This window comes from Sturnira hondurensis, unplaced genomic scaffold, assembly GCF_014824575.4.
Source record: "Sturnira hondurensis isolate 20B ecotype Veracruz unplaced genomic scaffold, ASM1482457v3 Scaffold0007208, whole genome shotgun sequence".
Taxonomy (NCBI): Eukaryota; Metazoa; Chordata; class Mammalia; order Chiroptera; family Phyllostomidae; genus Sturnira; species Sturnira hondurensis.
The window spans coordinates 1,873,308-1,900,844 of record NW_028079839.1 but is presented as its reverse complement, the minus strand read 5'-3'; the positions used below and the strand labels follow the sequence as shown (position 1 = coordinate 1,900,844).

General features: G+C 51.6%; 1 protein-coding gene across 1 annotated transcript; it reads left to right on the top strand.

Annotated features, from left to right (window-relative positions):
- The first annotated feature begins 740 nt into the window (after positions 1-740).
- Positions 741-11,983, top strand: TEX36 (testis expressed 36). Its single transcript, XM_037051283.1, has 4 exons — positions 741-1,336; positions 6,175-6,306; positions 6,978-7,058; positions 11,687-11,983. Exons 1-4 carry the CDS (start codon positions 1,286-1,288, stop codon positions 11,981-11,983), a joined length of 561 nt encoding a protein of 186 aa, XP_036907178.1. The 5' UTR covers positions 741-1,285.
- The last annotated feature ends 15,554 nt before the right edge of the window (positions 11,984-27,537 follow it).

Sequence of the window (27,537 nt, the reverse complement as noted above, 5' to 3'; positions counted from 1 at the left end):
GTTCCTTCTTCCGCCCTGCTGCCTGGAACACAGGTGCCATTTCTGGGACAACAAGGACGACAGCTGCCTCCTGGGGCTGGCAGGAAGGGGGCAGGAGGGAGGGAGCCTTACCTCTGGGGGTTTGTCAACTTTTGGCTTGATGGTAGGAAATGGACTGTTCCAGTCAGGCACCCCATCTGGGAGCCCACCTCTGTGCCCATCAGTGCTGGCCAGAGAGGGTCCCCTGTCCCCAACCCAGCAAGCCTTGTTAGAACACCCAGGTCAGTGATTAGGGAAGGAGGGGGACAAGGACATGGCTTCTAAGCCTAAGAGAGAGCTGGACAGAATGTCCTGTGGTGGTTACTTCTATACTTACACGGGACAGCCAAGAGAATTGTCAAGGCACAGCAATTAAAAAAAAGGAGAAAGGAAGGGAAGCAGAGAGCACACTACTGAGTAAGGGTGAGGTGCACTTGTGTGTCCAGGCTGGAAGGGAGGGCCAGCTCACAGGAGCGGCCTCTGTAGCCTGGGGTGGGCCAGGTGGCCCTCGGGGAGGCACAGCTCTGGAGCTGGCCGGTGACCTGGCACCGCGTCCATTGGTTACTGCCCCTTGTTTTCCCTTCGTAAACGCCAACGCTTGCCATGGGAACCAAATAAAACAGAAACCCGCGCCAGTGATTCATTTTACACAGCACTTGGCGCTTCATAATCGTCCATGAACGTCCTTCCCGGTGGCCTGGGCGGCACCCAGTGAGGTGAGCGAGCAGCGAGTGAGTCCCTCTGGCACAGTGCCTCGGAACTGGGACACAGAGGTGGCTGTGGGAGGGCCACGGGAGGGCAGCTGAGTCCTTGAGCAGAGCAAAGCCACCGAGCAGACAAGGTCATCTCCAGCCCAGATTCAATTTACTTCTTGAAAAACTCTGAGGTTGGGGCAGATGGTTACCATGGGAACATTCACCTCAAATAGCATTGATTCAAGGATTTAGTGGGTGATAAAAGCTTGCCCTCATCTCAAGACTGGCCCTCACCTACCTGACCTGTTTGTGGGGTCTCTCAGCTGGGGTCCGCGGGCTCTCAGCCTTGTTTACCCCTAGGGAGGACCGGCGGCAGGAACTCTCAGAGAGCTGAGAAGACCCACACGCCCACTCCATTGTGATGGCTGGGCTCGCTTCTACGGCAACAGCGGGCACTCTCCGGAGCCCATCCTCGTAGGGGACCAGGACAAGGAGTGGCTCCCGGTGTGGAGCTTTCGAGGCCATGGAGAGGTGACGGAGCTGACCCCAGCCACCCTCAGTTCCTGCAGAGAATGGCCAAAGGGAGGCGCTTCAACCCACCTTTAGACCAGGATGGCAGATGGGTGAGAAAGCCTTACCTTTCTCTGGCCACGGGGCGGAGGGGGGGGGGGTAGTCAGGGTGCAGCCCTGAGTCCAGTCCCACGCCTGCTACTCCTGTGGCATGACTCCACCCAGCCTCGGTTCCCCATCTGCAAAGTGGGACCTCACCACATCCTTGGGAAGATTAAATGAAAGAACGTGTGTGAAACACTCCGCACGCTGGCACCTCACGAGTGTCTGCTAGACAGTGGTGGCCGCCGGTGCCACATTTTTCCCCGTGGCACCTACCTTCTGACACCTCGTACAATGTATGATATGTCGTGTGCTGCGGGTCTCCTCTGCCACAACACTAGCTTCACGGGAGCTGGGATTTTGTCTTTTTTATTCCCCGATCGTGTCCCAACTGCCTTGGGTAGGACCTGGTGCACAGCAGGCTCTCAGACAGTATTTATCACAGGCAATAATATTTCACTGGAAACCTGTAAACAAATTCCTGTTGACCCAATCTCATCCCCAGTGAACTGTGAAATGGGAAGAGCCCAGAAATGGATTGTTTTTCCATGTCAATCATTCGAAAACTTGACCTTTCAGCTTCATGCTTTCCCTCAGACCTCTCTCTTATGAGGTCACTTACAAAGCCCCATGGGATTGTCACTGTTCTGCCACCTCCAGGAAACATTTGCCTCCCACCTAAGTGTGAAGTCAGACACCTAGACAGACACATATGTATTCTTTTCCACTTCATCCCAGAAAGATTTAGTGTATGGAAAAGCATCACAAGAAAATAGTCCAGTCTAAGCAATATAAAAACTCAGAACCGGTTTAAGGATCCTTTAGAATAAGAGTCTGAGACGGGGAAAACGTGTAACATCTACGTACAGGCCACGTGGCCCACATGGTAGCATTCAGGCATCCGGTCAAAGGAACACAGGAAGTAGTGTGAACCCCAACTGCCAATCCGCTGGGAAGAGGAAAACGTAGGTTTCTCAGACTAGCTTCGCCTCTTTCTAAACCTGCAGTATCAGCTAGGGTGGTGTTTGACTGAATATTATGGAAAGCTGAGTACAGTGCCTTGACCCGGCAGGGCGGGGTGGGGTGGGGTGTGTGTTTCTCCAGTAAAAATAAACACAGAAGTTAGTGGTTTGGACCTGGTACCTACGTTCTAGGGAGTCATCCGGAGCCCGGGTTCTTGGCAGCCCTCTGTTCGGACATCCTTTGCTGGGGCTGTTTGCCTCCGGCTGGGAAATGCACAGAAGGCACCCGTCAGCCTAGTCTGTCCCTTTTTAGTGACTCCCCTCCCCCGAGGCACCCTGTTGGCTGCCCTTTTCCTGCCCATTCTCCGGAGAGGCTGGGTGCATGAAGGTGCGAAGTTTGTGCGGTTGTCTTTCCCCTTCGAACCCAATGCCCCTCCCCTGGAGACTTCCGCTTTCATCTCAGGGCTCACATGCCCAACTGAGCTGCAAAGGAGTATGGGGAGGTTGGGTGGCAACCACATTGCCACCCAACCAAAGTCAGGCTTCTGTGACAAGGGAAGAATCGAGAACGAATGTCTCATCTCCTGCTGCAGTCCCAGGGGTGTGCCTGGGCCCCCACCTCAGCCAGAGAGACAGTGTCTCTCCAAGCCCGACGTGAGCCTGTGGGGTGAGTCTTTCCTGCCACCAGCACCCAAGAAACAGCGCTGATGCCAACGTTTCCCAAAGTCGCCTGTGCACGAGTCAGGGAAGTTAAAGCAACTGTGGGCTTGGAACCGCCGCAGCCCACCCGGGAGGATTGTCATTGCCACCTTAGAAGGGACAGCCATTCTGCAGCTGGCCTTGCTGGTGGTAATCTGGCTGTTTCAGTAGGCTTTTCCACACACTGTCACCTTCCTATTTAGTATTTCAGTCCTTGAATGATTGATCACAGCGAAAGTTTCACCGCCAACCAGTTAGGAAGCTGCATCTCACGGTCACAGCAGCTAACGGAGGGGTTTATGTAGCAGCTGTCACGGTGTAGCCACTAAGTATATATTTTAAAAGAGTGAAATTAAAATGCCGGAGCGCTTTTTTTTTTACAGCGATTTAGCCCACAGACTTGCAGAATACCGATGGACTCAAGTCGGCTGTCCTTCAGGTGCTGAGAGGGACGTTCCCAATGCGGGAGCCGTGCCAAGCCGGACCTGCACCCTGCACCTCCTGATGGGAGTGGGGGGGACGCAGGCCGACTGGCAGCAGGGAAGGGTTCTGAGCTTGGAGGCCCTTCGTATAATATATATTTGTTTAACAAAACAACTGTTCAAAATATTAAAAAATAGAATACAGGATGAATTAGAAAAATGAAGGTTGACTTAGAAGTATTTCTAGGCCATCTTGTTAAGTGAGAAAAGCAGATGCAAGTGTATCCCACGGTTCCCTTTGCAGAGCAATCCACGCTGCCTCCGCCACGCAGGTGTTTGGTCTGGTCACAGGGGCCTCCGTGGCGGACAATGGCAGCTGGGGCGGCAAGAAGGGGAAGGAGAAGTGACTGTTACCTACAAAAGCATAATTTTTAGAAACCACATTTTAAGTATGGCCCTATGTGTGCAGAATTATACATATGGTTGGGTGTCCATTCACAGAGGAATTTATGAAAAAGATGGCCACCAGGGAGTGACCTGGAGAAAAGGTGATATGATTTGGGGAATTTAACTTCCTTGTGTTTTTCCTTATGGCTTGAATTTTTTAAAACCATGAGTATGTATTGCAACTCTAACCAGAAACACATATACTTCTTGTTGTGTCAAGCAAGACAATGTAATAGATGCCCTTAGTTAAGAAGTATTTAAACCAGGAGTGTCCAACTCATTTTCACCGGGGGCCACATCAGCCTCGTGGTTGTCTTCAAAGGGCCAAAATAATTTTAGGACTGTATAAATGTAACTATTCCTTAACTGTTAAGAAGTTGAAATTACACTCGGCCCTTGATAAGGGTGTTGGACCCCCCTGATAAACGGTGGAACAGAAAGTCTCTTCCTTGCCGGACTCCTTCCTCCGAGGGGACCCTGCCTGTGGCCACTCTCCTGCCTGAGTGACGGAGGGCGCGTTGGCTTGTGCCCTTGCTCATTGCCCTCGGTCCCCACTCTCACTCCCCTCGGCCCCAGGCAGCCCCCCAGAAGAACGGGAATTCTACTACTTTGGTTTGTTCTGGTAAACGATGATTGTCTTGTGTGCCTGGGCTGTTTGTTTATGGAGATGGTGTTAGCGGTCAGCCTCGTTCTGTTTCTGTTCTCACGGAGACCTGTGTTCAGAGGGCCTCCCCATCGCTCCGCATCTAGCCCATTGCTTCTCCCCGCCCCCCTCTGAGAACACCCCAGCAAGGGTGCAACATCGATCGTGTAACCTCCCCACCTTTTGACCTAAACAAAAGCTGTGTTTCACCGTGTATAATGCACACCGACGGTTTTTGTGTGAATTATACACGGGATTATTATACCCCCATGGTCTATCATCATTATACCCATGTACAATGTGCATCCTTCTTGTTCCCTCAGAAATTTGGGCAAAAAGTGCATGTTATACATGGCGACATACAGTAGTAACATACTAAACACATTCTTTGCAGACATGAAGCATAGGTCACCTGAATAAACAGTTCTGTTGTGTATTCAGAAGGAATAAGAAAGAGAAGGAATGAGAGAGAATGGCAGTTGTCTGATGTCATTATAATCCAAAAGCCGAGGAGGGAGGGCCTGCCCGCGGCCGTGGCAGTGGCTTTGGGGACCAAGGAGGAGACAGCCGGAGCAAAGAGAGTTACTGGGCTCTGTCCGGGCGCACACATTTTCCGTTGTAATCACATCTGCCTTCTCAAGCAGGGGTTGTTTCAATTTTAAAGAGACGGCGGGGCTTGGGAAAGTTGTCCCTGCCCGAGGCTCTCCTCACAGGAGAGAGAACCGGGCCTGAACCCAGGACTTGGAAGAGTCTGTGACCAGCCGCCATGTCCCGCCTCCTCCCTCCTTCACAGGGACGTCTGCCAAGAGTGGGGGCCTTGTCTTTAGTTTGTATTTCAGTTTCCCCTTTTGTTCCACTCCCACAGACCCCACCCCCATCCCCACTTCAGGAATAAAGGGCTCTTCCCAGCTGCCGAGTGGGGCCCTCAGGGGTCGTCCACCCTGAAGAGAGCTGCCTCCCAAGGTCACCCCCGCTTCCCAGGGCAGCCTGCATCCCGTGACTGGTGGACGAGCATGCACAGAGGCCTGGGCTCCTCTCCCCAACTCAGCCAACTCTGAGAGACCGTCCATGTCCAGAGCTCTGTGCAGGGTGGTGGACACTGCCGGGATCCACCCCCCTCTACCCAGAGTCCTGCTTGCTTCCCTCCATCTCCTAGGGAGGCACAAAGCCCCCCACCCCCAATCGCCTTCCCACTATTTACCACCCTACATTCTCAGTGGGGAGTCACCTGGGACCCTTCACTCCTCAACTTCCCTGAGCCTGAGGGTGTACCTCAAACCCGCAGGAGGTTGGCTCCCCCCGACCTGTGAACGCGGGCTGGACCTTTGTTCCCAAGGACAGGGCGCACCCTGACCAGAAAGAAGATCTCAAGTAACACATCTCTGCCTTCTCCCGCTCACTCCTGCAGGACCACACCCTGCCTGCCAGGCCGCGGGACCGTCTCCAGGCTCCAGCCCAGCAGGGGTGGCCCTGGGAACTCGGAACAACCAGCAGTGATGGCCTCGGGCCATGACAATATTTTTTGTCTTGGAAAGAATCCTTAAAAATTATGCCGTTTCCATCACAGGCCAGAAGCACCCAAATTGCATTTTAATCACTTTACAGATGAAGCCCTGATCCTTGGCTTGGAGATTCTGATGCATCTGGTTTTAATCAGGGCGTGTGCTGTTTTCTAGTTTCCTCACATTGGATTGCCGCCGAAGACCCCGGAATCCATCACTAGGGCCACGCTAAAAGACCCCCACAGCCCAAGAATCTCTCGGCAAATGGAAGGGAAGCTACCGCCAATCTACAAAGTCCGAGAGAAGGTGAGTGTGGAGCCCTGGGCCCCACGCCCCCACACCCCCAAGGCCCTGGCTCTTGGAGGCCAGGTGCTTCTTCCTCAGGAGGAACTCCTCACCTACCGGCCCTGGACTCCTCAAGGCTGGTAGCACCCCAGCCTGATCCCCTGGCCACTGTGACACCTCCGATGCTCTTTCCGAAGGGCCACCTCCTGGTCCAGGCAGTCCAGGTAGGCTCCTCTGTGGACAAAAAGCAACGCCTTTGGTTACAACTCACTGCCCAGGAGCACTCCTGTTCTGCTGCCCAGCCAAAGCCCCAGCAGCTTCAGGGACCTGGAGTGGCCTGAAGGAGAGGCAGGCATTGACCCCACACATCGCTACTCAGCCGCCTCCAGGCCCCAAGGGCCTCAGAATTCAGTCCCAGGAGCCTGTAACCTTTTCCCCCCAAGGAGGTGTCTGAAAGAAAATGTGCGTGACTCTTAGCCAAAAAGGGTCGCCTTTGAAAGCCGTGGGCTGATGCGCACAGCTACACCCTCACCCTCCTGGGCTGTGCTTGCTCGTCTCTGGGGACAGGTTTAATTCTCACTTAGTGGCCACTGTGCTCCCCCTGTCTTCCCGCCACGCCACCATGGGCCAGTTCTGAAAGTGCGTGGGGGTTCGGAGGGGGGCGTCTCACCTCCCCCTTGTCTCTTTCCCAGCAAGCAGTCCACCACAGCTTCCCCTTCTCCGTCCATGACAATCGGCACAGCTTTCAGAATTCTGGATTATACCTGGACTCCGTGAGTATCTCTCTCCGAGTCACCCATCACGTGGCAGGGGACACGGGGGGCCTCGATTTCCGGAGACGTGTTGAGGACAGAGGACTCACCTCAAAGTCGGAACAAGGTCCACGTTAAAGCCTGATACGAGGTTACCAAAAACAATGCCTGAAGCTTCCCAAGTTCCACACGACTTTCGAAGTCTGCACCAGCTTCTGATTGGGTTCTGTGCACTGTCTTGTCAGCCAGCTTTCTTGGGAAGGGAAAGAGGGATTGCCTACACGCGTCTCAGCGTGCCAGGGCCAGGGCCCACAAGGAGGGGCCGGGGGACGGGGAGGTTACAGAGAGAAGGATTTCCTAATCCCTGGAGTCGCCTCTTCCCTAGAGGTGGTGGGTTCCCGTCACTGGAGAAAATAAAGCCTGATCCCACTTGTTAGTGCTGGTTTCACACAGCACCATGCGGTGGAAATGTGTTACAAGCCATATATGTAACTTAAATTTTTCTAGTAACCACATTAAGTAAAAAAAACAGAGGAAATGAATGTGTATATATTTTATTTAATCTGATAATTCTCCAAATCATCATCTCAACACACAATCAATGAAAAATTATTAACGAGGTCTTTTACATTCCCCAAGCTAAGTCTTTAAATCCAAGCTCATGGTTCCTCTGAGTTGGGAATGTCCACATTTCAGGTGCACGTATCTTAGGGAGAGAGTTGGGCCGGGTAACCTCCGAGAATCCTTATAGCGCCTGAAAGTCCACGATGACGATGGTGATGACGATGTTAGTAATACCCGCTGTTTATTAAGCATAAGCCGTATGCTGTCACCACACATTATCTCATTTATCCCTCACTGCAGCCCTACTGGTTAATTGCTTCTATCATCGCCAGTTTGGAGAGGAGGCAACTGAGAGCCAGTGAAGTTAAACACTGTTACCAAAGTGACCTTGCCCTCTCCCGTGCAATATCTGAATCACACCAAAGTGGCTTAACGGGAAAAACCTGGTTTGTCTCTGCAGAGGCAATTTTTTGGAACTATGAATGTGCCTCAGATTACTGCCTGGGCATCCCAGGGATTTTTCTAACTAGGGTCTCACTATTATTTGCTTCCAAATAGTCTATTATTTAATTTTTTTATTTCCTTTTTAACTAAATGTTTTCAATTTTCTATATGGTTAGAAATTTTAAAGATTGTTCTTTTGTTGTAAATCCCTAGTTCTATGGGTTATGGTAAGTTTTATCAAATATAACCTGTGATTTCTATTTTTTTATTATAAAGATTATCTTTGTTGCCCTGGCTGGTGTGGCTCGTGGATTGAGTGTTTCCCTATGAACTGAAAGGTCACTGGTTCAAGTCTGGGTCAGGGCACACGCCTGGGTTGTGGGCCGGGTCTCCAGTTGGGGGCGTGCAAGAGGCAACCAGTCAATGTTTCTGTCCCTCTCTTTCTCCCTCCCTCCTCTCTCTAAAAAAATTAATTAAAATCTTGAAAAAAGGAAAAAAAAGGGTTATCTTTGTTATCTTGCATATGATTCATTTTAACAACACGTGTTTCATTGGTGTTAAGAAAGAATGTATCTTCCCCCTTTGTTGGTTACAAAGTTCTTCATATTAGTTCAGAATTATCAATTATTTTATTTAAATCCTTCATATCCATTTCTTAATATTTGTCTTGATCTGTCCATTTTTTTTCTTCCATGATTATTATTGAGTTTCTAAAATTTTTTGGCCTTATATGGTTTAATACCATGTCTTTCTGCACAAAAAAATTATTATTTTATTTTGTTGGTGGCTTTTATTGTTTATCAATGTAAATTATCCCTCTTTATATGACTGGGTGCATCCAGCCATGAATCCTATATCTCGATGTTAGTGCTGCCGCTGCTATTCTCCTTTGGCTAAAATCTGTCCCTTACATCATGGTCCATTTCCTTGCCTCTATACTTTGCAGTCATTTTGTTTTGTTTTTAGTTATAAATAGAATAGAGCCTAGTTTTTAAAAATCTAGGAGTCATTTCTTTAAATGAAAACTTGACCCTTTCACATTATTATGACCATTTGTTTGGGGTTTATGTTTTCCATCTCATTTTATGTTTCCTATTTATCACATTGGCCTGTCCCCGGCCCTGTCCCCACCAACTTGGCTGGGTTGAATTCATCTGCCCACCCAGACGTCTATCGCTATTCTACCAGTGGCTACTCTTAAATATAAATGAGAAATATGTTAACACTATATTACTCTATGAACACGAAAGTTAGTATCTATAGCTTTTCCCCAAGAATAAGGCAAGTCCTTCAGAGTATTATTCACGACACTTGTGCCGGCCACCCAGGCTGTGTTCTCCCAACTCATGGGAGTTCCATTCTCCTGGGATGACCTTAAGCGGCCCTGAGTTCAAAATTGGCCCCTTGCGCGCTCTCTCACCATTTTCTCCCCCCTTGACCCCCCCACACACCCTCTTCTCCCCCTTCCTTCCTTTCTTTTGGTGGATTCTTAAATTTTCAGTGTATTTCAGTCACATTATCATCAAGAATAATACTTAGAATTACAAGCTTTTCTTATTACTTTCCTTGTGGTTATTTTTCCTATTTATTGTATGCCTTTCTTTTATTTTTCATTTTTCCTGGAGTATCTGGAAAGAATTGTAGGGGAGGTGCCTGAGCAGTATAGCCAGCATCTCCCTTCGTCCCTGCAGAGCCCCCCACCCCACCCCTTCTCCCCGCTGCGGCCCCCAGACGGTCTGTGAGGTCCACATCCCTCCTCGGGCCCCTTGGCCCCAGAGCTGCTCCTGAGTTGTCTCTGGGAATTTCCACACACTCGGGCAAACAGTCCCTTTATGAAACTCCTTAACTGACCCTGTTTGGGTGTGCCGCCTGCCCCTTGAAATGACACTGACCACATCCCTCTACGGCGGTAACCTAGTGTCTACTTCCTTCTAGTCTTCCATCTAAGCACAGTGTTTCCTTTCTTACCTGGTCACGGCCAACTCAAAGGCACCATTTTGAATACATGGAAGTTCTCAGGGCCATGTGCAAGGTGCCGAGCTGTAACGAGGAGGCCTGTGGACAGGGGCCCACAGGGGCCACTTTTTCTCGGAGCCCTCTGGCCTGAGAAAGAGTCCATCCTCTTCAGCTTCTCACAGAGGGCATCACCTACCCCACTGAATGCTGGCGGGGTGCTCTGAGCAGCCGCCTGGGGGCAGAGACCTTCCCTGGGGTCCCTGGGGGTGTCTAGGCTGGTGCATGGGCTATTTCTGTCTGGGATTCTCTGGTTCTACCCTCCATGTCTCTCAAAGTCCAGTTCCCTGCTGGGAGTGAAAAACTTCCAGAACAATAGCAAGACACCAGCATGTTTTGAGTGCTGATTAATAGCCTTCAACACATTGGTAAAGCATATCTTTTATAATGGTGATCATATTCTGCATTTAAACATAGGATGTCAGCCCTGGCTAGGGAGCTCAGTTGGCTGGAGCGTTGTTCCAATACACCAAGGTTACAGGTTGGATCCCCAGTCAAGGTGTGAGAGAATAGACCTGGGGGGGAGTGAACAATATAATGTTACTGAATGGAATCTGGGGGGATCCCCCACCCTGTACTAGGTCCACCTTGCACGCTGCCAGGGAAAGACATCTCAATGCTAGAGGTTGGTGAAAAGGAAAGGGATTACATATTTAAAGAGTTATACAAACTTAAGAGTAATAACTTAATGTCTTCATTGAGATCCCAAAGTCCTTTAGAAAACCCACAAATGCACAGTTCTTCCTTCCCCCTCTGCCCAGCCTGGGGTTCCATATCTTAGAAAAAGAAGTAGAAGCCAGTGGTTCTTCTCTGCCCAAGCCTCATGGTCCCCAAAAGACTCCCCGTTCTTCTCTGCCCAAGCTGCGTGGTCCCAAATAGACCCCACATAGCTGCCGCGCCTGGGTTTAAATCCCAGCGCCAATTTCCCATGTTGCACCATTCCTGACTCCGCCCACAATTGGCCACAGCTGCCAGCATTCCCGTGTTTTTCCAGCTTCACCGGGCTGCCATAGTAAGACCAGGCAGGCGTGGCCCTGTGGTGTGGAGCCAACCATCTCTGAGCTCTTACCCAGGCTCTGTAACCAGGGTTGCCCCCCAGTTACATCAGGGGTTGAAGTCACTCCCATCCCCCTGGCTCAGAGCAAGGCCACAGCTGTTTAACATATCTATGAAACCAGTTAAAGGTTATAGGTATGTTCAACAACCATTCATTCCAGAGGTTACCTGCAAAACTGTTGTTATGCAAAACAACTCTCAATGGCCCTGCTCCATGTGTCCCATCCCCCCGCTCAGACTCCTGAGCTGAGTCTGAGCCTATATACATATTTTTTAATCTAATATTTCCTGGACACCGAGTTCTGGACCCCATTACAAATCCCCATTTGCCCCCCCCACCCACTTGGCTGCACCCTGTTACAAGGGCACATAGAAGAATTAACCAATGAATGCATAAATAAGTGGAACAACAAATTGATGCTTTGTTCACTACCTCCTTTACTCTCTCTCAAATCAATAAATACAAAAATTTTAAGTATAAACATAGGGTGTCATGTTGCTAGTTTCACTGTAGACTTCAGGACTGTGTGACCTTGACTCTTTTTTCCCTAATCTTCTTGATTCTTCCCCAGGGCCTGGGACTTAAGAAGGTCTCCCCGGAAAAAAGGCTGCATGCTTCAAGAAATTTCAATCTTTGGGCGTGTGACTATGTTCCATCTTGTCTCGATGGCTTTTCAAATTACCAGATATCGTATGTCTATCGTGAAGCTGTGGTGGTCCCGATTTTCAGACGCTTTCCAAGACATTATAATGAGATATGGAGCTCTTTCCAATTTATTCCTGAGCGAAGCTATGCAGAGTTTTTGAAAAAGAATCCAAAAGTAAGGTTCGCTGTTGACAAAAAGGCTGATTCTTCACTGGAGCCCTAATCCTTTCAGAAGATTCTCAATGCGCTTTGTAGCACTGGTGCCTGGCGGGGCATTCTGACCCAGCACTCCCAATTACCGGAAGGTTTGTTTAGGGTTGGACGTTGCACATGTCTGCATGCCAAGGCTGAGTTTTGTAGTGAGAATGTGGGAGGCAACAGGTGTGGCACCACACCCGACCTTTAGGAGAGTTTTTATTATTTTTAATTAGGTTGAAAAAATATTCAAGTCCTTATACAATAAAAGTATGTGGATGTGTTGTAAGTGAATTTAATAAATTTTAAAATTGCCACATTAACTTTGGGGGGAGTTTAAAAAATTACCTAATTAATATGCGGTTACCCTTCCACTGTGAGATCTCAAACAATGCTGAGAAAGCAGGAGCTCCCCTCAGTTTCGCCGTGTCTCCAGCCCCCGTTCTGTCCTCATAAGAAGTCGACGTGGGTTTTTATTCTGCGCATTTACGATCACAGAGCTGCGCGTGACTACACCAACATTTAAACACAAACCGGGTTACACAGCACATAGTGTTTTAGAACGATCTTTCGATATTTAACAGTGCATCTAGGAATTCTCATGGTGATAGTGCGTACACACTGATTTGCTTTTATTTTATTTTAGTTATTTTTAGAGAGGGGAAGGGAGGGAGAAAGAGAGGGTGAGAAACACCGATGTGTGAGAGAAACATCAATGTGTGGCTGCCTCTTGTACACCCTCAACTGGGGACCCGGCCCTCAACCCAGGCAGGTGCCCTGAGGGGAATCCACCCAGCGACCCTCCTGTCTGTAGGCCGATGCTCAGTCCACTGAGGCACATCAGCCCCGGCTGATTTGCCTTTTCAACTGCCGCACCTAATACGATGTGCCATAATTTTAAAACTTTTCTTCTTGTTAAGGAGAGTTGGACCTGTTTCTAATGTTCGGTTGTCACACCGCGTGAACCACAGGAACGTGCTCGATCAAACGCTTTGCGAACATGTTTACAGGGGACCTGGGGGCAATCTCTGAACAGTCGCCTTGTTAGTGCGGGTTCCAGCCTCACGCACGGCTACAGTTTGAATAAACGCTCCCCAAGTTCCCTGGGAAAAGACTGGACCCATCACACTCCCACCAACTGCATTTCTGTCTCTCTCGCCCCAAATGACCTTCTAGATACTTAAGGACCAAAAAAATGGCAACTTATTATTTTTCATTTCTCAGATTGGTAGTGACATTGAATGTCCAAGCATGCTTTTCTGCTTGGCGGCTGTTTATATTTCCTTCTGTAGATCGTCACCATCACTCTATACCCAGAGGTTCTTGCTCATATTTGGATATTTTCCTGATAGATGAATTTAGAATAAGCTTGTTGAGTAAATCCATTGGCCAATTCATGGGAATTTTTCAGAGTTCAGATGTTGATTTACGGGAGACTTGACACCTTCATGCCACAGTGTAGTTCCCACTTATGTAAATCTCACCTGCTGTTCTCAGTAAACTTTATGATTTTCTTCATGTAGCTTTTCAGGCTGCTTTCCTCTGTTTATTCCAGCATATTTTTAACCTTTGCAGCTGTTTTGAATGTCATGTTTTTAAGTTACACTTTTAGGTTGATTTTTGCCTGGTGTGTAAAAAAGCGATCGATTTCTGTATGTAAATCTTGTATTTTTCACCTGGCTAAACTTCCGATAAACAAATGAACAAACACACAAACAAATAATCCATTAACACAATAAAGTTCTGATAGTTTTTCAGTTGATTCCTTCTGGTTTTCTCCATGGTTAGTTGTCATTTGGGAGAGTGAGAATCCGCCTTATGTCCCTCAAGTCCACACCCTCCCACCCAGGGTTCCGAGCAGGAGCCCCGCCCACGACAAGTTCCCTGAACAGAGAACAGCGCCGTCTTCCCGCGCACCCCCTGCCCCACGCCCCCACCCCCAGCCTAGCCAACGTGCGGGAACTCCGTTCTCCAGCTGCGTCTCCTTTTCTTCTGGGGGGGGGGGTCCTCACAAACCTGCACTCGCTGAGCCTCTGCCTTGCCTCCCCTTCTTCTGCCCAGACACCCACGATGGCCAGCAAGAGTGACCCGAATTCCATTTCCTGGAGGGGAAATGCTAAAAATCACCAAAAAGGGACACAGAACGAAATCTGCATGTAATCGGGTGAAGGGGGGAGCATCCCCCCTCTCCAATTTGGGATTAGAGAGTAGTGGGGCGGGGTAGAGTTACCATTTATAGAAACACTTTTCCTTAAAAACCAGTCTTTTTTCACTTTATTGTTTTCTACATAAAAAAATAAACACGGATCAATGACTTCACCGTTTCCAATCCAGTGAACCGGGAACAAAGGGATACAGCGTGTTAGTGGAGGGGCTCCAGGGTTGTTGCCCCAAATACAGCGACCCAGTTCCCCAGAGGAACGTCTCTAATGACCGGGCACAATGTCAGTGACTTGCTGCTGTGGGTTCTTTGTTTCAGCCTGTTGCCGGGAGCAGAGGAGTAAACAGTCAGTTAAAGGGACCCCAGCTTCCTAATCAATTACACGCAGGTGTTGATAGATTTCTTCTGCTCTAATGAATTAGACTTGGACTTGTGCCACCTTGGAAATGACTCAGATGCTGAAAGGAGGGCTGATGGCTTAGTGATAATGTTTCTGGGGGATGCTGCCTGGTACCCAGGCCTAGCACAATGGCGGGAGGCTGTGGGGACGGGCTGTCCGGGACAGGTGTGCACGTCACCGCTGAGCTTCTGTGCACTCGAAAATCAGACCTAAAGGGTCTTAGACCTGACACTGAAAAGAGCAGACTGACGGCTTTTTAAAATGCGTAGCCCGCTCTTAAATGCCGCCCATTTCTAGGCAGAGAAGCGCATTCTCCGTTGGTCTGTTCTGACACCCAGGACTGATTTTAGAGACGGCCTTCTCCTTGTTTTGCATGGCCTGTGGCTGTCTTTGCCCACGGCCATCTCTGTGGGGGTGGCCACCGTGTTCAGATGTGGTCGCTGTGTCCCCCCCCCCACCCCCATGACCAATATAGCGGCCGTTCCAGGCAGGTCAGCGGTCGACTGCAACTCCCACCAGAGATCAGGATGCATCGCTGCCGGCCACAGGTCAGGGAGTGAGGACGCTTCACCCCATTCAACCGATTTTTTTTTAACCTACAGAGTCAGTACCATACTGAGGATTCCTGGTACAGGGAGGAGATGGGTGTGGGGGAGGAAAGGCTTGAAATGATAAGCTAAGTATAGGTTTCCCATATGTTTGCTGAGTTCGGGAAAGCACCCATGCTGCTGTGGTAACACCCTGAGCACCATAAAACAAGCAGGGAGAATCCATTTCCTCCCCCCGCCTCCGGCTGCCACCCACAGTCTTTGGTCCTAGTGTGGTGTCTCGAGCCAGTGATCGGGAAAGACCCCCCCCCCTCACCGCAGCTTAACTCTGGGCTTTTCTCCGGGTGGAACCCGGCTGGCGCTTCCTAGCACGTGGGGCAGTTGCCACGCGAATCCTGGTGCTGTGCTAGGGACTGAGGATGTGCTGCGTGAGCGTGAAATGCCGCGCGCTGCCTTTGTAAGTGCCTATCAAAACAAACGAAAACATCTCGTGTAACAGAGTATTTAAGTAAACACGCTACGGATACACCAAAACAATCCCCCCAAATATGAAACAGCAAATCAACCCCCTGTCAGAGCCTGACTCACTGAATAAACAGAATGAATAAAATTGTAACTCACACGCTTGGCTACGGCTTCATGAAACGGTTGGGTCTGTTAGGTGTAGTGTGTGCTTTCTGCACAGAGTAACCACAATACTCTCAAACGTTGTGTTCTCTCTCCCAGCTGAAATCGCACGGATCCGCAAGTTCCCAGACTAGAAAATACTTCCCTTCCTTCTCTCCACTGTCCAAGTGGGAGCCAGCCCCGCCGTGTTCAGACCCAAGAGCCAGTGTGCGTACTTGGCTGGGGCACTAATGTGTGGATCACAGGCAGAGCGGAGGTTTTGGACACCTTTGACAATCCAATATGGAGTCCCTGTCGGCCATGACAGTTATGTCATGACTGAGGTAACAAGGTGTAACAGGAACCCCTTAGGAGGGGCCCAGAGTGCCCAAAACCACAAGTCTGGACGCTCAGGCGAGGACTCCACCTGGACACAGATATGTGTGGGACCTCTGCCCTGCTGGGCTGTGAGAACCCAGAGCTCTGACCACTTGGCGCTTGAGCCTGGCTGTGCAATGGGTCACGCTGGGAGCCCTGCTGGACCTCCACTCCACCTGACACGTGCCACCACGGCAGCCACCTGGCTTGAGACCGACGCCTGCCTCTCCACCCGCAGATGCCACCAACGACCTCATGCCACACACGCGCTCTGCTCCCTTCTACGGCATAGGCTCCCCCTCTCTGCATGCACCTTGCACGTGACTCTAATTAGCCTCTTGGTAGATCTACCCTAACAAACCTGGCACCGTAGAAAGACACAAACAGGTGTGAGTGACTCCTTTGGGGGACACTCCCTTGGGGGACACTCCCTTGCTCACGACGACTGGTCTGGCTGCGTCACGGGCCGCAGACTCCCCAGTCCCCAGCGGAAAGAGCAGCCCTGCTCATTGCCCCATGTTCCTGCCAGCTGCTGTTAGGATCCGAAGCGACCAGGCCAGATCCTAAGGACCCTAGAACACATTGCTATTCCTTAGGCCCGAGGGAGAAACAGAGAATCTATCTTAGGTAGTCTGCTGAGGTTCGTAACCTTCGCCGAAGATTCCATGACTATTATCAGCCATGAGTGGCCTGTCCAATGCTCCTCCAACCAGCACCATTGAGGTCCACAAAGAGGATCAAGAAATCTCCATGTAACCCCACGGGAGAGATCTTGCTGTTCCTTCAAAGCATATTTTGTGTTGAAACGAACAACCAACGTGTGATTTTCTGGAACTTTAAAGAAGAGATCTGACCCTGCTAGCTCTCAGCCATCTGAGAGTTCGTGTCCACCGGGATCGTTTTGGTGAAAGCAGGTATGTCTGCCAACCGAATCTGGGCTGATTTTGGCTCATTGCCGATACAGCCCTGCCCCCACACCTACTTCACATCCCCTTTGCCAAATGCCTCCTTCCCTCTGGGCCTGGCTGTGCAGGCCCATTCTCATGGGCACCGATACGAACAGACGTCAGGCAGGCCCGAACACCCTGGTGCTTCCTCATCGCTCAGTGACTGTCTTTAAGCAACTGCTCTGGACGTTTGGGTACAGGGGTGAGCAGCCGGGCCCATCCTCCTTCTTAGTGCATGAAATCTCGGCTGTCAGGACAAAAAGCAGCGCCCAGCCTTCGCCAAGATGTCACGCTAAGAATGCCGATTAAGTGTGGATCGAGTGACAATACTTTGAAAGGTCATAATTATAATTTTATTAAGCTGTGATCAGAGAGCTAAATGTCATAGGAATATGTTGAATATTGGATACAGATTATATTGCAGAACAATAATGAATGTGTGTTTCTTCCGTACATTAAAGTTTGGATATGTGCAAGCTGAGTCTAGTTTTCTATCTGCTGGGTGAGGGATTGATGTTAATTCTTTCTCTACCAAAGGACCTAGAAAACAAACTATTTACTAAAGCACTAAGTGCATTTTGATTGCATATGGATAAGAGCAGTTATTTACTGACTTATTGAGAATCATTCCTGTAGGTGGCAACGAGGCCAAGGCTGCTGGGAGAAGGCCCCGGGCCAAGTTCCTGAGGCTGGTTGCACGTCCAACGTCCTAGGGAGCCTCAGGCTGTGCCAAGGCCTGGTCCCCCCCCCCCCCTGCACACATCAGTTATATCCTTGTGTTGGGACCCAGCTACGGTAACTTTTCAAAGCTTCTCACATGATCACAGAGCCAGGCAGGGCGGAGAACTGCGGGGGGAGAGGGGAGGGGTACAAAGAAAAGCACCCCGAGTTTGGGATATGCTAGAAGGGGCCCAGGACGAGAGGGACACGCCTGGAGGGCCAAGGACCCACCCGAGGAGGACACAGTGGGTGCGCAGGGGTGACTCAGAGGGTCACAGCGCATGGAGCAGGTTCATAGCATTGGAGCATGAGATTTAGACAAGTCACATGGGTGACCTTATATGAAATTGTGCCAAGGTATCAAACAATCTCATATGGTCATCCATTTCATGAATCACCCCAATAACGCAGTTGTGCAAACACAGTGTGTACGCATTTGAAATGGCCTGGAAATCCAGGTTGCCCGGTGCCTCAGTCTGCGATGGAACCCACCCTGAAGCTCACTCCTGCGTGAAGAAGGAGCTCTGAGTGGAGTGCATAAAAATGGGGGGTGAAGAGGGCGGGGCAGGAGGAGGCTCCAAGGGCATGAAGCCACACCGTGACACTGCCAGGTTCTCAGGCTTGGACGATGGCAGTGTCTGGGGACAGCAGAGGACCACGCACAGACCTGGTCTACTGTACCTCCACAGCCCACCCAGCACACAACACCTGCCCGGTACACCGAGCACTGTAGGAAAGGATGGACAAGGGAGTGTTCCGGAATGTCCCTGGCGTGGACAGTTGGAAGGCCGCTCCTAGCTTGCTCGGTGACAGCCCAACTTTGTACCCAGCTCACATACTCATCATCTCCACCGCCTGGGACAAGTTACCGGCAAGTCTTGGTTCCCACCTCCTTATCCTGGGGCTAATTACAGAACCCACGTCCCTGGATTAAGGATCCCATGAGAAGACACATGCAAAGTATTCCTCAAAGTGCTAGGTGCAGGGCAGGAGTTCTGCGTGATTTTTAGCAACCAGGACGATGCCAGCACCCGTCCGTGAGGTCTGCAGAGTGACCTCCCGGGGTCCTTCTCCTGAAACATGATGAGGCAGTGGGCTGATGCCTCCTTCTTGTCACGATTCTCTGCTATTGAATCGTCATGACGTCGGATCCCAAGTTACAACTGTCTCACACCCACGGAGGACTCGATTAGTTCCTAGAGAAGGGGGGACACTGGGTTGGCAGTGGGTCTCATGAGACCTGACCCCTCATCCTGCCTTGCTTCGGGAAGACCTGGCCATCGCACCCCGGATTCCAGCTACAAGTACTGCTGTCCCTCTTCCCGGAGCTGCCTCTCAGCCCTGAGACCACCGGGCTGGTCAGCATCCTCTTCCTCTCCGTCCTGGGACGCCAGCGTCCAGGCACAGGGCTCCTCTGCACCCCTACCCTTCACCTTGTCACCCTGCTAGTTCCCCACGGGACCCTCGCCAAGCGAACAGATGGGACTGCCACTCAAAACAGTCAACCAATCAGACTCGTGCGCGCAGGCCTGGGCGCCTGCGAAACATCCCGCTTCTTCACCAAACAGACCTTCCCACTGGGGAGGGAGGCAGGCCGACCGTTTGGATTTACAAAGTCACGCAGCTGAGACTGCAAAGATGACAGCCTGTCTCTGAGGTCACCTTCCTGGGAAGGAACTCTCCAGGTCCCCTTCTCTGAAGGGGGACTTCCCTCAGGTATGGACTGAACAGCCTTGGTCCCAGGTAGAGAGGACAGTGTCTGCCACGGATGGAGTATGGGAAGAGAGAAAGTGGATGAGGAAATGTGCCTGGAGCAAAATCCGCTCCCCGGCCCCACCACCCCCGCCCCCGCCACCCCGCTGCAAACTCCAGTCCAGACGAGCAGTCTAAGTGGCCTCACAGAGGAACCAGTGAGTCCCCACAGGGCAGCCTCTCTGGCATTGCGGAGCCTGCAGAGGCCAGCCCGGAGTGTCGGACCACCTGCTCCGCCCAGTGCCCGACCGTGAGCTCTGCAGGGCCCCGCAGGGCCAGCCATGAGGCCCGAGTTCAAGTCCTCGGCGCTCCGCTGTGGCCAAGGTCCATCAGATTCACCGAAAGGGTTTTAAAAAGTCACACAAGTCACAAGCATTCTTTGTCCTTTCCTTCAATGACGGTACAAAGACCAGTTTGTGGTTGTAAACATTTGGACAGGAAAAAAAACCCCACGTAGGGTAAAATTTTTTAAACCAAAGAAACTAATGGTGCTAGGTGAGGACTGAGGGCCCCGGGAAGCACCACCATGCCCCCACCCGAGGCCTAATTACTCAAGGGCGCACCTTTGTTCAGCGCGGCTGCTTCCACGAAGCCCAGAACTGCGTCCGTTTATGGGGAAGTCAAAGACCAATAAATAAAAATTTTAATTTCCTGATCCCCTGAAGTCGATGGGGCTTGGAAAATGCCAGTCCTCCCAACAGTGGTCTTTCAAAAAACTCCTCTGAGCACCACCTCATATCGCATGTCACTGCTCATAAAAAGGAATCAGATAATGTTAAGTCAAAAAAAAATCGAGATACAAAGTACACCGTGTTTACAACTAAAACACTGAACACTGCCTTCCTGGGGGGAGGGCTGGGGCGTGCAGTCGGCATCCCAGGGGGGGGGGTGGTGGGGGGGGGTGGGCAGGATTCGGGGGTCATCTCCTTGTTTTCTAAGCCTCCTGCTGCTATTGGTTTTACAACAACAAGAGGACACCAAACAGCAATTGGCAAAACAATTAGTTAATTGTGGAGCAGATGCTTTTACTCAGAACAAAGGCATCACATGCTGTTCCCCGATGTTCAGCGAATCAGCTGAAAGCCAAGAAACCCAACCAAGGACCACAGGACAGAATCTCAGCCTTGGTCTGGGGGACTGCGGACTCCTGCGGGGGCCCAAAGTTGCCACCATTCATGGGAAGAAATCCCTCATCAGGTCCTTCCACTTACTCCATCCTTCCCGTAACGGATGAGATTTTCTCTCAGTAAATAGGACAGGGAAAGGTCAGTGTATCACTCGGCCGTCAGCTGAGTGTACCATTCCATCACCAGCAGAAAATGACTTGGGATGGGATGACTCACAAGGACTGTCCTATTCGGCGGGGTGGGGGGGGGGTCGGAGGGTGGGCCTGCATGGGGGACAGCCGAGCTTTTTTATCCGGGACCCATGTCTGGGGACATGGAGTAGCTGGGAACAAGCCTGTTAGCTGGGCTGGTCCTCTTGCCTGCTCCCACCCCGCTCTGTCCCATCACCCCCATTGGCTTCTGTGTTTCTACCCATTTCTCACTCGGTGGCCCCTCTCCCTTCCCCTCTCCTCCTCTTTCTGGCACACATTTTGTTGGCCAGTCTCTTGTGGAGACAACCATTTATTCAGCAGAACGTGCTGCCACCTCCCAAGGTGCCAGGCCCCATCCCAGGAGATTGGAGACAAAGGACAGTCACTTCTCTCTGGGAGCACAAATTCCAGGGGGGAGGAGACATGCAGAGGAGCAGCACGATTCCAGGAGATACACAGCCCTCACAGGGCCGGGGTTGGACTGGCTCCCGGGGTGTCCCGTGGGCGGGCAGACTCAGTGAGTCCAAACTGGAGCTCGAGTCCGGCTCATTCTCCCCCACACCCCGCACATTGGTTTTGGACACTGCCATCTGTCCAGTCGCCCAAGCCCAAGGCCTGGGAGCCCGCCTGCACACCTCCCTCTCGCCCTTACTCCCCACATCCTGCCATTCCAGAAACAACTCTGATAAATTGCTTCTCTCCATCCCCACGGTCCCTGTCCCAGGCATCCCCCACTGTCAGCTTCCTGCTGTCATCTTTCGTCACATCCTCTTGCTCCTCCTATGTCATGGTGCTCAGAGTGACGCTCCCAACATACATCCAACCGCATGGAGCCCTTGCTTAAAGCCCACTGATGGCTCTCTCCCTCTACCCCACCCCCACGTGGACCAAGTTCAGCCTCCCAGCCACGGCCCCAAACCGCACAATGCCAACCTTTAGGTGCAGCCTCAAAGCGCCCACTGCTTTGTCACCATGCAGGACATGGGGCACCTGTCATCTGAGCATATGGAGTTGTTGACACCACCGGACCATGGCTCGCGCTGTTCTTTCGACCCAGCTTTCCCCCACACCCCAGCATAAGGGCAGAACCTGGAGAAAGTCCTACTCACTTCCTGTCCAAGGCCCTGGTCTCAGCCATCTCCTCGGGAGCCGGGACCGCGCAGCCCCACCCCCGGGCCGGTTCCTTTCAGATGAGGAGACAGAACGTCTGATCAGGAGTGAGACCTCCGTCCTACAGCCAGGGGCCACACCAGAGAGGTTCTGGTTACGCGGTGGTCCCAAAACAGCTCGTGGGGAGTGATCACCACGCCAAGGTTGGGTATGCCTTAATTCTGGGCTATTTTTTAAAAACCCAAAGTACTCATATTCTTAAAATTTAAAACATCTGAATTAAACCTTGAGATGTACTCAGATCATTATAAGCAACAGTAAATTGTAAGAGCCAATGAGTTCACCCTCATGGAGAAAGCGTGTGGCCAAGAAGGGTAAGAAATTCTTACCTAAGAGATTCTCTTCGGGGTATCTGATTGTTACTTCAATGTCTGCTTCCAGGGTTACTAGTGAAATTGAATCTTCTTTTAGAAAAAAACTGTTTATTAGTGGTTTGTGTTTCTCACAGAAGTCCTGGATGGAATTCTCTTAAAATGCAGGTGGAGCTGGGGGTCGGGGGTGGGGGTCTGGGAGGGAGGCTTCTCGGAAGAGCAGCGCAGAGGCAAGTCCTTGGACCTGCGCTTCCTGGAACCTGCCCTGTCCCCCCAGCCTCTGAGCGGGTCTCCCCGCTGCCCTCCGTTTCTCCTTCTGGAGTGAAATCCTGGGAGGTGCTCCCTCTCCCCTGAGGTGAGCTCCTGTAACTGGGACTGCTCCCACGGGTCTCCTGGACGCTCTCCAGCAGGGGGTTCGGGGGCTTCGATGCTAAGTGTGGGCCCACAGGTGGAGGGAGCAGCCCCAGGGCTCGGTGTGGAAGAGGGCGGCAGGGACACGGCACCCAGAAATAAAACTCCGTGTCCGTGCATCACCAAAGTGACCCACGCCTCCCTGAGTTCACAGCCTGGCGTAGTCCCCTCCCATGGCAAGTCAGGGCTGGTCCTTCATGACCAGCGGAACGTGGCTGGAGTGACTGTATCTTACTGCTGAGTCTGGGTCAAACCAGCTCCAGTTTCTTTCTGGCTCTCTCTCTCTCCCCTTCTCTGCCCACCCCTCTCTCCCTCTATTCACCACACTCTGAAGAAGCCCAGACAGATCCTTGTGAAGACCCATGCGCAGAAGAAGCTGAGGTCCCCAGTCTCGCCAGCTGCAACCACCAGACCTGGGTGGACACACCTCCAGGAGTTCCCAGCCGCCAGTCTTCGCTGGAGGCCCCCAACATATGACCCGCCGTCTGAATCCAGGACGACTGTTTTACACCCATACGTCCTGTGGTCGTTTGTACTGCAAACTGGTCCCCTAGTCTCGGGACCAAGATACACGGTGAAACGCTGCTGTGAACAGGACCAGGCCCCCTGCACCAGCACCGCTCCCCCCAGAAGTGCACCCTCCTCCTCGGCTTTAAGCGCCTGTGGAAACAGTCAGCACTACTGCGGATGAGGCTCTGTGGTTAGGCTGCTGAAAGACAGCCACCTACACCTTGGTTGGGGCGCCCCATCTCCAAGTCTTAAAAACGCGTAGAAGGCGACCATACAGGCGAGCACCACAAGGGGGCAGGTGCACATGCTGAAACGAGGCTTCCCACCCGGCCGGTCCCTCCCGGCGCCTTCCCTTTCCTTGCATTTCACTGATGATTGATATTGACGGTTGGTATCGATTCCTGCTGCCAGACCGGCTTCCGTCGGGAAAAACTGAATCTGCGTTCCGGAGCCCAGCCATCTAGGAAAGCCTGCCCTAGGAGAGTTCCCCAGCAGTTACTGTAACGATGCCATATTTGTACTTTTTTAAAATCAGATACGTTTTTGCCATGAAAACACCCACAATGTCATTACCGAGAAAGATCGAGCTGCTATTTTTAACCATCAGTGGGATAAACGTTTCCTGACTCCACACAGGCAGATGCGCTATTTACTCAACTTCATTTGTTTCCTAATGGGATTAAATAATGCTTCATTATGTCATAATGAACAAAGTAATATGTGACTTTGAAAAAAAGCCGTTACACTTATTTTTCTTTCACCTCAGAACCACCCCCCCACATGCACCCACACACATGCTGACATTAAAGTGAACTAATTTGTCGGGTGATTTCAACCGCCTCGATTTCTCCCAGAAAGATGAGCGGACAGCCTTCTCAGACTCTGCGGTTTTTCTGATTACGAATCGTTTTCTCCAAATGTTCTCAGGAACTTCAGAGAGCCTAGCCCCCGGGGTCCTGCGGGCACACCCCTCAGTGGGCACCCCCGCAGGCTGCTTGGGGGTGGGTGTTGCAGAAAGCACGCTGGTGCGCAGGGTGCCCCACCTCAGTGCAGGGTCCTCCAAGCCCTGATCGGCCGCTCCCCTGAGACTTTCCCTGCGGCCACCCAGGACGACTGAGTGGGAGTCGCAGGGCTGCGTGTTGGAAGTTTGGGTGGATGCGCCCCGTGCCCTTGGCGACACGGGGGCCTCTCCGACCCTCTCTGGCTCTCCTGTCCCGCTATTTTTCTTAGAGGATGCTGGGAGGGACAGATGAGATAACCGACCAAAGGCCTCTGACATCCTGGTGTACGGAGAGCACTCCGTGACTGCCCCCCCCCCCCCCATGCAGCCCTCGGTGACTCACATACCTCCGGTGCTGTGTCTGCTACGCCACCAGCAGACAGCTGGCTGTTGTTACTTATCCTTCCCCGTGTGTTCTACAAGCATCTCTTTAAATGCTTTTGAAAATAAAGATGCCGGGGAAGTGTGGGGTCACCCTTTCTAGCGTTGGACAAGTGCATGGCCTTTCTGCAAGGCTCCTCTGGAACAAATCTTCTGGTCTTCTAGAAGGTTCCTCCAGCACAGACGTTCCTCTCCACGATCCTGCTCTGGTCACTGGAAAAGTATTCCCGATGCATGAAGCCCCCCTCCTGTCTTCCCGGTCAGTGTGAGCAGGGACCGACCTGCTGACCTTCTACAAGAGGCGGCCGCCTCGAAGGCAGCTGCTCCGCTTGGCTTCCCCCCAGGTAGAGTTTGCGCAGCTGCCGAGAGACCCCCTTGCCGGCCACAGAACAGAGCATCTGCGGCAGCCACGAGCAGGGGTCCTATGTCTGAGGACCTGAGGCAGAGGCCGTCACCGCCGAGCAGGCGCTGCCCACGTGAAGCTGACGCTGAGACTCCTGAGTGCAGCTCTCAGACCGCCGCTTCCTCCCAGGCCGAGCGCATGGGGAGATGTTTTTGTAGGGGACACTTCCATAACAGCGGGCCCCTATAAAGTGTCAAATGTTTCTCATCTTTCATTAGATGGTCAGCTATCTAATTATTCGAGGTTTTTTTCTTAAAGGGCACCAATAACTCACATAACTTTTAACCCATGAATGTAAACATGCAGAATTTGGACAAGTAGTCAATTGGGACTCTGGTCTTTAGTGGGTTAGCTGCAACAGATCTCTAAACTTGTCTGGGATGTTCACATCCCAGCAGCCCGACCTGGCAATTCCCAGCCCCCCTGGTGGGTGACGTCGCTGCCCTTCCTGGGCTCCAGAGCACCCTGAGCCCAATTCTGTGGGGCTGGGCTCCTCCCAACCCCACCAGATGCTCTCGTCCCTGGGTGGTCTCACACTTGAGCGTGTGTGTGTTTCTTGAGAACAAGGACTGTGTCTTATCATTGCACTCTTAGTCTCGGTCGATTCTGGCTGCTGGAACAAAAATGCCGTTGACTGGCATGTCTTAAACAGCAAACACTTACTCCTCCCAGTTCTGGAAGCTGGAAGTTCAAGATCAGGGTGCCAGCAGGGTCAGGGGCTGTGGAGGGCTCCCTCCCTCATTTGCAGACAGCTGTTTTCACCTGCCCCTCGTGGCAGAGAAATCTCTGACCTCTTACTCTTCTCTTAAAGGCACTGACCCCATCGTGGGGGACCATCCCCCACAACCTCCCAAAGGCCCCACCTCCAAACACTATGGTAGGGGTTAAGATTTCAACATATGAATTTGGGGGTACACAAATGTGTAGCCCATGACAATACCCTTGGAGCCTCCCACAGGCCTGGACCATTCCTTGGGTCGAAATGCAAATTTTGCCCCCTGGTGTCGTGCGAAGGTTCTGGCACGTAAGGCATTTGTTGAAAAGACTATGAACTGTGACATAGTCCTGCTTTAAAAAAGTCAAAGTATTTTTTATTAAAAGTAAGTTCGGTGTTGTGTTATAATCATGTAAAATGCAATGCTTAAATGGAAAATGACATTTTAAATTAAAGACATACTTTCAAAGAACTTAAGTTAATAGATTTTTTTTTCTGAATAACTCTAAGCATGACTTAAATATTCTAACAGGCCAATGGTTTATCGATCAGAAGAACTTAGGTATTAAATTACCGGCTGAATCCTGCCCTAGGAATCTCATTTGTCTTTAGATTATAGGGTGATTAGTTTGACAAATAGCAAAGACATATCTCCATCTTGGTGACACCTAAAAGCGCAAGTTGGTGTGTGCACCGTCGTTCTGGGCAGAGACGGTCTAAAGGAGTGTGTCTGCGCTCGGGGTGAAACATTCCCATCTTTCCCAGTGTCAGTACCCCCCCAATTCAGATTAGTGAAAACACCTCACTTTTGTGTTTCTTTTTTATCTTGTTCTCGCAAGGTTCCTCCCCTACCAGAGACAGAAAGTTCAGCACACACTGCTGACTCTGGAAAGCGGCAAAGGACTTAAGGTAACTGTCACTCTTTTGTTTGGAGCCCTACCCGCCACCACCCGCTGCCTTCTCTTCCCTTTCGCTCTCCTCCCTTCTTTCTCCCCAGCCCCACTTGGGGTCCCAACCAGCAGTGCCCAGTGCAAGAAGGAGGCCCTGGGAGGTGGCGCTGGGGGAAGCCAGAGCCCGTTGGGCTGGGCTCCTGGCAAGCTCGGAGCAGCTCAGTCCATCTGCAGGTGTCTGCTCAGTGGTGGGGATTCTCCACATTGGACTGTGCGCCCACTGAGCCTGTGCTGCAGCTGCGGGGTCCCCATCCCGTCGGGTGGCCTCACCTCTGGGCAGTGTCACCTCCCTGCCCGCCATTCTTCTCCCCACTTCACGGCTTGTCCAGTCCTGGCCCTCAGCACCCCGAGCATTCCGCTTTTGCATCAGAGGTCTGCACTGGACTCGGAGCTCGTGGAGAGAGGGGGAGGTTATGCTCCTCGTTGTATTTCACTCCTGGCATGGGGCAGGCCCTTCCCAACTAGCTGGCTGAAGGAGTGAATGAGTGAATGATCAGAAACCAAGTGAGAGAGTGGACATAGAAGGGCCTTGTAAACCGCAAAGCACAGGGGAAGCACAGGGATATCCACGACTGTGCTGTCCGTGTTTGTCAGTGCTGGAGGCGTGCCCGGACAAAGCCAGCTGGGACGGGAGGGGTGCCCCCAGGAAGCAGAGACTCGGGTGGAGTTCCAGGTGCAGGATGTCCCCCAGAGAGCCCCTGGGGGACGAGACCCACAGGAGGGAGGGGCAGGAAGCGGGGTCTGGCTGAGACAGATGTTGGATTGTGATGCTCGTGGCTGACCCCTCAGGGAGCCCTCATCTAGGGCAGCCCTTCAGGGTCGTCCTGACCTGGACCCAGATGTTCTGGCTTTTCCTCTTTGCCCAGATCAGATCTCAGATGCGGGTGCCCCCAGGAAGGGC

Bases quoted from the DNA above. Each gene is read 5' to 3' on its own strand.
- TEX36 (XM_037051283.1), top strand. From the start codon at position 1,286: ATGGCCAAAGGGAGGCGCTTCAACCCACCTTTAGACCAGGATGGCAGA. The intron at 1,337-6,174 runs GTGAGAAAGCCT...GCTGTTTTCTAG, and splicing joins TAGACCAGGATGGCAGATGG to TTTCCTCACATTGGATTGCC. The intron at 7,059-11,686 runs GTGAGTATCTCT...ATTCTTCCCCAG, and splicing joins CTGGATTATACCTGGACTCC to GGCCTGGGACTTAAGAAGGT.